The sequence below is a fragment of the Lathamus discolor genome, chromosome Z (assembly GCF_037157495.1).
Source record: "Lathamus discolor isolate bLatDis1 chromosome Z, bLatDis1.hap1, whole genome shotgun sequence".
Lineage (NCBI taxonomy): Eukaryota > Metazoa > Chordata > Aves > Psittaciformes > Psittacidae > Lathamus > Lathamus discolor.
In genome coordinates, this window is record NC_088909.1 from 85823991 (window position 1) to 85835147 (window position 11157).

At 40.5% G+C, this 11157-nt stretch overlaps 1 protein-coding gene across 7 annotated transcripts in view; it reads right to left on the minus strand.

Annotated features, from left to right (window-relative positions):
* The window catches only part of WDR41 (WD repeat domain 41), a 34278-nt gene extending 23843 nt beyond the window's left edge, over positions 1 to 10435 (minus strand). For all 7 annotated transcript variants that reach the window (XR_010608964.1, XR_010608963.1, XM_065664099.1 and 4 more), the window contains exons 1-3: positions 10213 to 10435; positions 5453 to 5568; positions 308 to 356 (exon numbers count right to left, since the gene is read on the minus strand). Coding sequence is in view for 5 of the 7 variants with exons in the window: in XM_065664099.1 (XP_065520171.1) it covers positions 308 to 356; positions 5453 to 5568; positions 10213 to 10263 (216 nt within the window). In the remaining 2 variants the exon portion in view is untranslated. The remainder of the gene's footprint in view (positions 1 to 307; positions 357 to 5452; positions 5569 to 10212) is intronic.
* Positions 10436 to 11157: the final 722 nt, after the last annotated feature.

Sequence of the window (11157 nt, forward strand, 5' to 3'; positions counted from 1 at the left end):
CTTCTGCTTTTCGTATCAACTTCTCACAGATCCCTATAAAAATCACTACTGTCTTTCCAAAACATTCTGACTTTTAGAACTTACTGTTCTCTTGTGTTCACACATCTTTTACTTCCCTAGCTCTCCTTTGTAAACTCAGATTTGACAGACTCCCTCCACTTCTACATTTTCAAGCCATAGCCCTCCAGCAACTCTTATTTATTCTGCTTCTTCCCTACTAGATGTTTCTAACTCTTCTCTAAGAAGTTGGAAGAAACTAGCTTCTACCCTCTCCAGAGCTCACAAGCAACCCCCAGAAATACCTAACCTGAGCATTCCACAGATATATAACGCCATCATCACCTGCAGATGCAAACCTGAAATAGAAAAAAAAACCAACAAACAAACAAAACTGTGAAATCTCCAGATGTAATGGAAAAGCCACAAACAGTTATGTAAGAAAAATATTTACAATATATGTACATATAGGTATATATATATCAGTTTCCAGCTTTGAAGAATAATCACATTTGTAAATTACAAATTTGTAAATCCCAGTTAGTTTATAAATTGAAGTCAGTACATTTAAATAGGTATTTACCAACATATATTTAATATAAGAACAAGGCTTAAGAATTTCAATACATAGTATTATAAAGAGAATCACACATTATAGAAACAATTCTTTTGTTTAAAAATGTGAGATCTTACACACCAAAGAACAGCCAAAAACCAAGTACTATTACTCAGAACCAACTGCAAGACATTTAACAAGTTACAAACCACTCATCTGAGCTCAGCCATGAGCAGAGGAGCCCAGTATTTATCGTGATACTTTAAACTGTAGTTTAAGTTGCTTAATTTGACTTCTCCTAAAAATCCAGCTTGAAGGCATACCATATGAGAAAAAAAAAAAAAGGTTCATATTAGTTTGTTAATTTCACATTAACAAAGTTAGACCTAAATTCAATAATTTTCTTTAGGCTAGACTGAATATCTAACTACCTGCCTACATTCGCACATTACCACCATGACAGCAACACTGGAGCAGGCACACACATCCCAGCTATCTCAGTAAATGTGTACTATGAGCTGAGAAAGCCTAGAACAGAAGCAAAACCTTTCAAAGATAATTTAATTCAGTTGTTACTTGCAAATATATCTACCTTCTATTTTTTTCCTTTTGTTTTAAGTTGATATTTAGAGAAAAAAGATTTGTCCTATGTGCAAGAAAGTAATGAACAAGAGAAGTTACATCCCTTCTGATTATTCTTCTATTATCAGCTGTGAATGATTTCATTAACAATATGCCTGTTCTTTCTTTTAGACTCTTTGCAATTACACTGATTGTGAAACTTGCTAATGTGAAACTTGCTAACAGAGTAAGTTTTCTGACATAAAGCCGCAGGGTTTTTTCCCAGTCTTTCTTCCATATATCCTTCTGTTTTATTCTATTACAGGGAGTTAAAAAAAAAATTAGTGTTGGCTGTATTTTCTTCATATATGTCATTACTTTATATCCAATCAAGCCCCTTCTTTAAAAAGATTTGAGCAAAAGAACAATCTTCAATGCACACTTTTAACTACATTTATTTCTTATCTTTAGTTGCCTTTTAGCTCTATTATACCCTGTTTTGTGACAGTGACAAGAACCTAAAATAGTAAGACTCTCACAATTCAGGAATAACTCTAAATTCCAACTTCCTTCTTGAGTAATATTGGAGATGTGTGTCACTTGAACAAAATTTTGGGAAGAAAACTGGTCTTTGGAAGACGGCATGACTGTAATTTGTCAACACAGAAGTTCAACAGAGTGCTGTTCTGTGCATTTTCCTCCTCATCTTCTAACCAGGATTTCTGTTTAAATATAAAGGTATAGTTATGCTACAATTACATTCTGTTCACCAAGTTGGAGATTCACGGGTCACCTGATTCTTTTCCAGTCATGATCACCATCATCTATAATGTTCTCTGCTTCCTCAAGGAGCAAGAAATGGTCAAACGAGCAACAAAAATCACTATTCTTCAAATGTATTATGAACTCAGTTTAGTTTAATGTGTCAAATGCCAGAGTATTATATGCAATTTTATCTCAGTCCAGTTTTTGGAATATTCTTGCTGAGGCTTTGCCTTCTTTAGTGATCTTCCAATCAATATGACCCTCACTTTATGTTCAAAAAGTACAAGAGAAAAGAAGAATAATAATACATTAAAAAAAAAAAAAAAGCAGTTTTCTGTTACATTTATACAGATTTATTTAGTATCTTCAAAAACCAATTGAGAAAATTTTCCACTCACTGGTTTTAGCTGAGCCACTGAGAAAACAAGAAAATCCTTCTGCAAAATTCTCACTAAGATGATATTATCTAAAGACCTGAAGCGTGAAACTTGGCTTACAATAGCTGACAAAAAGCACACAATGGAACAGCTGTAGAAACTAAATAAAAACATTTCAGAAGCTGAGTAACGATACTAATTTTACTGAAAAGAATCAAGTGAAAAATACTATCAGCTGTTTAACAATCCAGAAATTACTATATTCTTGATAAATAAAACCACAGCATTACTGTCCAGTGAATCAACTCCCTTAAATTCCTCAAACCCTCAGAATATTAACCACCTATATAACTTACTTGTTATCCATATGCCATTTTTATAACCTATCTTCAATGCGGCCATGCAGAGTTTAGTTTTACACTGATTATCATTAGTTTAGCTTCAATAATTTACTTCAATAAAGCCCAAAATTGTGAAAGATTTCTCTGCATCAAACAGTGCATGCAACCTGAGAATACTCTGATAGTTCCATAAAGATCAGGTATATATATTACGTGCTTTGAGAAAAATGTACTTAGAGGAATGTTTTTTTTAACAACTTGTCTGGGAAAAAAAGAACTGCAAAAAACCTCACAAGACTCTTTTATTTTTATATGAATCTTCTGGTGAAATACTATAATGTAGACAAATAAATTTCATGGTAATGCATGTAACTTGTCTGAAATACGTATTTATGACATTAAGAATGAAAACTGGCAAGCTAAAAACTCTCCATGGACTCTTCTGTGAAATTTTCATCACAGCATCATGGAACAGTTTGGCTTGGAAGAGACATTAAAGAGCATCTAGTTCTAACCAGCCTGTCGGGGTAGGGACACCTTCAGACACCTTCTACTAGACCTGTCCAGCCTGGCTTTGAACACTGCCAGGGATGGAGCACCCACAGCTACTCTGGGCAACCTGTGCTAGTGCCTCACCACACTCGCAGTAAAGAATTTCTTCCTAAGGTCTTATCTAAATCTCCCCTCTTTCAGTTTAAAGCCATTCTCCCTTGTCCTGTCACTACATGCCTAGTACTTCTCCAGATTTCTTGTAGGGCCCCTTTAGGTACCGGAAGGCTGCTCTAACCTCAGCAACAGAGCCTTCTCTTCTCCAAGCTGAACAAGCCCAACTCTCTCAGCCTGTCTTTATAGCAGAGGTGCTCCAGCCCTCTGATCATCCTCATGGCCTTTCTCTGGACTATCTCCAACAGTTTCACATCCCTTTTGTTAGTAGCCCCACAGCTGAACGCAGCACTGCAGGTGGGGTCTCATGAGAGCATAGTGAAGGGGCAGAATCACCTCCCTCAACCTGCTGGTCACAGTTATTTTGATGCAGCCCAGCATACAGTTAGCCTTCTGGGCTTCAAACACACACTGCTGGATTGCTTTCAGTTTTCCATTCACAATATCCCCAAGTCCTCCAAGGGAGGGCGGCTCTCAATCCAGTTATCCCTCAGACTGTACTGATCTTGAGAGTTGCCCCAACTCAGGTGCAGGACCTTGCACTTGGCTTTGTTGAATTTCATGAGGTTTGCACTGGTCCACCTCTCCAGCCTGTCAAGGTCCCTGTGGATGACATCCCTTTCCTCCAGTGTGTCAACTGCACCACACAGCTTGGTGTCATCAGCAAACTTGCTGAGGGTACATCAGCCCCACTGTTCATGTCGCTGACAAAGATGTTGAATAGCATCGGTCCCAACACCAGCCCCTGAGGGACACTGCTCATCCCTGGTCTCCACTTGGACATCAATACATTGACTGCAACTCTTTGAGTGTGACCATCCAGCCAATTCCTCATTCACTGAGTGGCCTATCCTTCAAATCCGTATTTAGACAGATCTCTGATCAATGTGCAGAAGAAAAGAACGTTCCTACACAGAACACCTGCTGTACGCTGCAAGGACGTAAATGAAACACTTACCCATGTTACCTTACTGTAGTGTATTGATTAATATATTAGAAATCCCCTTCTGTGCCTAATCCATAAAAGAGATAAATTACTAGAACTCCTTAATAGAAAGACTATTGCCTATTACTTACTTTCTTAGTTCTAACAGTTTTTTATTTAATTCTCCACATCAGCCAAGAGTCACTATGCTTATTATTGACTAAAGGTTTCACAACCTTACTTTTAAGGCAGATAAATATCTCTTCTCTTTCAGGATTAAGTTAAATTACAGAACATGCAAGGTTAACTTATACAAAACTAGGCTAGAAGCTAGGTCATAACTTAAAACTACTATAATTTGTTCTCTCAAATGAATTCACACTACAAAATGATAATGGCAAATGTAGTGTCTTCATCTCTGCTTCGTAACAAGTTTTCCAGTTTTTAGAAACCTCTGTCCTCAGAGTTCAAAATAAAGTTGGACCTAATTACAAGGAGCTAAGAAAGGAACAGACAAAGACTGTCAGGGAATATATAAAACAAAAGCACAAAAAGCTAAGAATTAGATGAGAGAAAAAAAGCAACTGCCAAGTTATAAAGAAGTACAGCAAGTTGAACAAGACCAAATTGGAGGAGATACGTAACGCAGAGGTTAGGCGTATGCTGAATTTTATTAACAAGTCATTCTAAATGAAGAGCTGAGAAGTTCAGGAAAAAAGTTGCATTAACTGAAACTCAGGTGAATTAAGCACTAAAGTTTCAGAAGAAAGTATAATACAAGATTGGAAAGAAACAGCAACATTCAGTATCGCTAAAAATGCTGAGAATGTCATGCTTAATTGCTATACCATATCCGTAGAAATCTGTTACATTCTTTTGTAGAACCAAAAGATGAAAGAGCAGCTGCCCTCAATTCAAAAACCTAACACATGCATCCACTCAGAACAGAAGCAGACACTACTGCATATTGCCCAGGAAGAAAGCCTGAAAGAGAAGGGCGGAATTAGCTAAAGGTATTTCTTTCAAACTATGGAATTTTTACCAAGAAATGTAACACCATCACCATTATTTTCTCATGAAAGTATAACTTACAAGAGAAGCCAAAAGATGCAGTAACATACCAAGAAAAGGCCTTTTTTAACTTCAGACTTTTCCTGCCCTCCCCACCAAAAATGAAAAGACTGAATTAAAAAATATTACTAAATTTGCATGTTTTCTTAAGTATTGCCAAGGATGCTGTGAAACAATTTGAAATTAATTTTCATACCTGCAATCATCTATTTGCACAAGAAATCGTACTATGTCTTGATGACCTTTCAACACAAGGAGCTCCGTGTAAGGATTCTGTATTTGTTCTTCACCAATTGTCTGTACAGATGATTTCTAAAATTCATAAAAAAGGAATGAAATTTATTTTGTACTGACATCATTATTTTCATTAGGTCTTTGTAATGTCTAACAACCTACATATGACTCATGCAAATGTACAGTTATATTCAAACTTAAGTTACTGAAATATAATTTTACCTTAATGAAAATTGTTACAAAAGATAATGTATTATTTCAAGTACATAATATCTTTCTATAGCATGTATTTTGAATGGTAAGACAGCATTTTCTGTTTAACAAAGAATTTTGTACTGCTTTAATCACTGATACACCAAGATGAAAAACCAGTTTAGTCATGAGCTGTCATGTGGAGTCACCTTCATGACTCAATATCCACACATTCAGTTTTTCATTAAAATACACCTCTCCTGAGAGGTTTGTGAACCTTTCATATCTTTCATCTGCCATTCAATTTTAAAATCCTATATAAAGATGACATATTTAAAACAAACAAGAACAAACGCTGCTCTGTTATGTAATATATAAATCATCCATTGGGACTCCATTCACAAAATACCAAAGCAAATCACATTACAAAAAAAAAAATCCCAAATGAGGACGGTTAATCATTTTCTAGAACAGCATGTGCAATTACCCCCAACTAGACTATTAATTAAAAGAATAATCAATCAGGCTGATCACCAGACAGGATCAATAAAATATTGCACAGGACTGCAGTCTCAAAGTGCAAGAGTTGTGCTTATCTCAATCATCAGTTTGTTTCAATAGAAGACAACTCTTTTACTTTAAAGGCCTTCCACATTTTGGAACAACTTGCTATTATTCATTATTTTAAAAATATATAAATCTAAATAGCTCAGTACTAACTTAGTGACAGCAGTCTCCTCCTAGATTCATTTTATGCAATAGTCAACATCATCTCACTTTCAGGACTGTCTCTTCTTTGAGGACTTCAACAGAACCTAGACTGTAAAACAGTAATTACTGAATACTGCACAACATGCAGCATACATGACTAGGAATTCTACATCAAAGACACACGTATTATCCCCAGAAACTTCAACATTTTCTTTCAATAATATAAATTATATTCTATTACTTCCATAATGGTACTATGATACTAGTCTTCAGAACTTAAGAATGACAAAGCTAATAAACAGGGAAAGAAATCTTGTTTATTTTTAAAATTAAGAGGTTGTCAAAATGCAAGTTCTTGTGATTTTATCTTGGTTTTGTGCTATCTGATGCATTTTATGAAGCAACTGTTCCTCATTTTATGCAATTATGTGAGAATAGCAGTTCCCATTTAAAATAATGCACTATAGTCTGCATGGTTATAAAGAAAAGTTGGACAAACACGAAACTTGGGAGTTCAGCTGTCAAAAGCTAATCAAAACATTCCTTAAAAAAAAGTTATAAAAATCCTAAGCAAATCTCAGCATCACTGGACGACATTAGCAATACTGTAGAAGACTTCTATTTTTATTTACTAATAGAAACATACGCTCACAAATCAATTGCAATACCGCTTTTAAGAAGTCAGAATTTGTAACATTAACATCCCAATTCTATATTCTGTTGTTGTCTCCTATTTAGTACAAGACTGTGCTACTTCTTTTGAAGAATATGTCTAATCTTACTTTTTCTTAATTCTAAGAATGCCTGCAAACACTGAAAGATACAGTGCTGATGATATACTATAGACAACAAAATAACAGTTTTTCCCCCAGTACTGTCATACAACAAGCTATATTCTCTCTTCAGATCTTCATTAATATTTACCAGTGTGGGGTTACGTGTACATTCCTTCTCTTAATAAATCCATCTTTTACATAAACTAATAATAGAACTCTAGTTTTTAGAAGAGAAGGCTAGATGCTGACAGTAATGGAATCCATTGCCAACTTGCAGGTTTTTATGCAGGACCTGTAAGCATCATTACATCAGTAAAAAATGCACAATGTTCATCTCAACCTCAGAACTTCCTACAACCCCTGTGATTTCCTGTCCTTAGAAGAGGGATTTTCAAAAGCAACTCACTGAAAATATGAATACAACAGTACACAGATATATTTATGTGCATATCATGGAGCATGAGAAATTAGCTTATATTGATGATGATGCTACTGAAGTTAGGCTGTTACCATTACCAGAGCCACACTCCTAGAGATGTACACCAACTGAAAAGATTCAGGAGCTTAAGTCTTTAATGATTTTCAACTCCATAGCGAAAAAAAAAAAAAAAAAAAAAAGAAATAGGTAAGGAGAAATCTGTATTTCACAAATTTAGGACAGCTTTGCCAGAAGCTCTGTCTATTCACCCAGTGCAACGTCATTCAAATACATCTGGCCTGTTCGTAACTGGCTGATGCCATAGAACATGGAAAAAACTTCGTAAGCCCATAGGCCACACACTGCTATGGGCTTCCTTATCTATTTAAGAAGAATACAGAGATAGTTACAAAGATGGCCTTTAGATAAAGCAATACTACCTAATGCAGGAGAAAAGTACTTTCAGGACTAACCCTTACCAGTGTTTGCTCTTCACTTTTTCAACAGAGAAGCAAAATGATCACCATCTTTCAGCAAAACAGTGGTAGGAATGGAAACAGAACCATAGAATAATAGAACAGTTAAGAGTCCAAAGGGACATTAAAAAGCATCCAGTTCCAACCTCTCTCCCATGGGCAGGACACCTTCCCCTAGACCAGGCTGCTCAAAGCCCCGACCAACTTGGCCTTGAACACTACCAGAGATGGGGCAGCCACAGCTTCTCTGGGCAACCTGTGCCAGCATCTCACAACCTTCGTAGTGAAGAATTTTTTCCTAATGTTTCATCTAAATCTCTCCTCTGTCAGCTCAAAGCCATTCCCCCTTGTAAAAAGAACTTCTCCAGATTTCTTGTAGGCCCCTTTTGGGTACTGTAAGACTGTTATAAGGTCTCCCCAGAGCCTCCTCTTCTCCAGGATGCACAAACCAAATTTCCTCAGCCTGTATTCATAAGAGGTGCTCCAGCCCCCTGATTGTCCTTGTGGCCTTCTTCTAGGCTCGCTTCAACAGCTCCATGTCCCTCTTGTGCTGGGGTGGGGCAGAGGTGGACACAGTACTCCAGGTGGGTTCTCATCAGAGCAGAGCAGAGCAGAGGGGCAGGATCACCTCCCTCAACCGGCTGGTCACGCTCCTTTTGCAGCGGCCCAGCATACATTGGCTTTTTGGACAGTACGCACACACTGCTGGCTCATATTGAGCTTCTTGTAAGCCAACACCCACAAGCCCTTCTCCTCAGGGCTGCTCTCAACCCAATCTGTATTTGTGTTTGGGATTGCCCTGACCCAGATGCAGGACCTTGCACTTGGCCTTGTTGAATTCCATGAGATTTGCACATGCCGACCTCTCAAGCCTGCCAAGATCCCTGTGGATGGCATCCCTTCCCCTCAGCATATCAACCGAATCACAAGGCTTGGTGTGGTCAGCAAGCCTGCTCAGGGTACACTCAATCCCACTGTCCATGTCACCAACAATGACCCTGTGCATCATTTAACTAAGCTACAAACGGAAAAACTGGACCATATCTTGACTCATGCTTTTTTCAAAACACAGTATACTAAACAATAGCCAGAGTTTAAATTCTGGAGAGGAAGGCAGACCAAAGTAGTTTTCTAGCATATGTTAGGAAGCTGCTGTGTATTTCCCATATTCCTTCTAAAAACAATGGCAGACAAACCTGCTAATCATGACTGCAATATAACCAACATTTTGAGTAATCATAAAGGGCAGTGGCATTTCCAGACACTGTCATTCCAAACTGGTGCAGACTCAAATCTGCATCAAAGTAACTACTGGTGTTTGAAAGCCACCATGATACAGTCATGCCTTGCTCAGGTACAGCAGCTGAAAAAGAATTACTTCCTCATATTTGTCTGGACTACAAAAGCACTAAGTGTAAGGAGCCCTGCAATAGTGTTAATGAATTCTAGTTAACTCCAAGCTCAGAACTTCAGCAGCGTCTAAGGGACAAGAAAATCCCGATAATCTCTCCCCCAAACCCAGTAAAACTGTTTTCCCAAGTGAAGCAACAGGATGTCAGTATCACCGCCCCACATAATTTTATGATGAGAAACTAGGAAGAAATGCTGCAAGACTACTATAAACTACAACTGGGCCACACAAATAATAACTTGCTGCCTATAATTTACATTGACCGGGGAGTCCCGTGGGCGGGACTCCATACGTTGGAAGCTACAAAACATAACCCCCACTTGCTCAGGAGGCGCTGCACAGGCAGGAGGAAGCTGGAGCGCCTCTGACAGTGACAGCTCCCAGCTCCTTCAGCTTGCGGGATTTGTCATTTGCTTTCGTGTTTCTCCCCTCTCCTCTTTCTCTTCAGCGGAGCCTGTAACCCCTTCCGTCAGCCAGGAGGTTTCACAAGCTGCGCGCCACTCTCGAAGGCCCCTTTCTCCGGGGAGCTCTCCGTAGCTCCAAGCCGCGCTACCACAGGGCCAGCGACCCGCTCCGACGGGAAGGCCACCACCCCCACACCGGTGCTCCCACTGCTGCCCACAGAGACGGGCTGTCCACGGGGGCAGCACGCCGGCCCTGCCCGACAGGACACCGCTTCCCCTGGCCCCGCCTCCAGCTGCTCTGCCCTCTTCCAGCCACGCCCGCCCGCCACCTTACCTCCGCCAGGCCCTGCGGCTCCCGGCCGCCGCCGATGAGCCACCGCAGCATCGGGAGCAGCTGCTGCGACCGCCGCCGGCGGCGGCTCGCTATGGCAGCGGCGCGGTCCCGGTCCCGGTCCCTATCCCCCACCGCCCGCTGGCCGGCCGCCGGCGGGGCTCCCGCGGAGGGAAAGGCCTTCTCAATCGAGGACCGCGCGGAGACCAGCCCTCCGGCGAGCGGGGCCGGGACGGCCTGAGCAGTCGATCGCCGACCGTGGGGCGTGCCGCCGCCGTGGCGGGAGCTGTGGCGGGGTGGGTGGAGCTGCAGCGTGGCTCGCACCAGCCCCTGTGCGGTCTGCCGCGTAGCGGCGGAGCGTGTTACTTCGTGTAGTGGACAAACGGAATACTGTCTTTGTACTTGCTGCCCTGCAGTTTTATGCTGCTACAAGGGAATAGTTACTACCGTGTTTCTGTGACCACCGTACCTGTTTGCGGAAGTAAACAACCACCCTTTTTTTCTGCCTGCAGCAGATTTCCCTTGCTGTGGCTGCTTTCCTTCGCTGAACCTCCTGTAGTTCTGTGGTATCCGCACCACGGGACTGAACGCAGCTTCGCCTCAGTCTGCTCCTCTTGGTCCTCAGCGCCATGGTCTGGGCAGCCTTTCTGAACTGTCCGTGCACACAGAGCAAGATCACAGAACCCAAGCCAAAAGGCTACACAAACCTCGTTCTTGAGCAGACACAGGCAACAAAGAAACCCTTAATGCGTATAAACGCCTCCAACAGGCACTGCTCTCTGTACCTGAATCGATGCAATTCACGTGCCGCGTTGCGTTTTCACCCATGCTGTTTCAGGTAATCAATAACACATGGTATCACGAGGCATACCTGAGATTTCCCAGACACAGAGGGCAGGAGATAATGGTGGTTTGCCAAAAGCTGAACTTCTAATAGTGACCAACCTG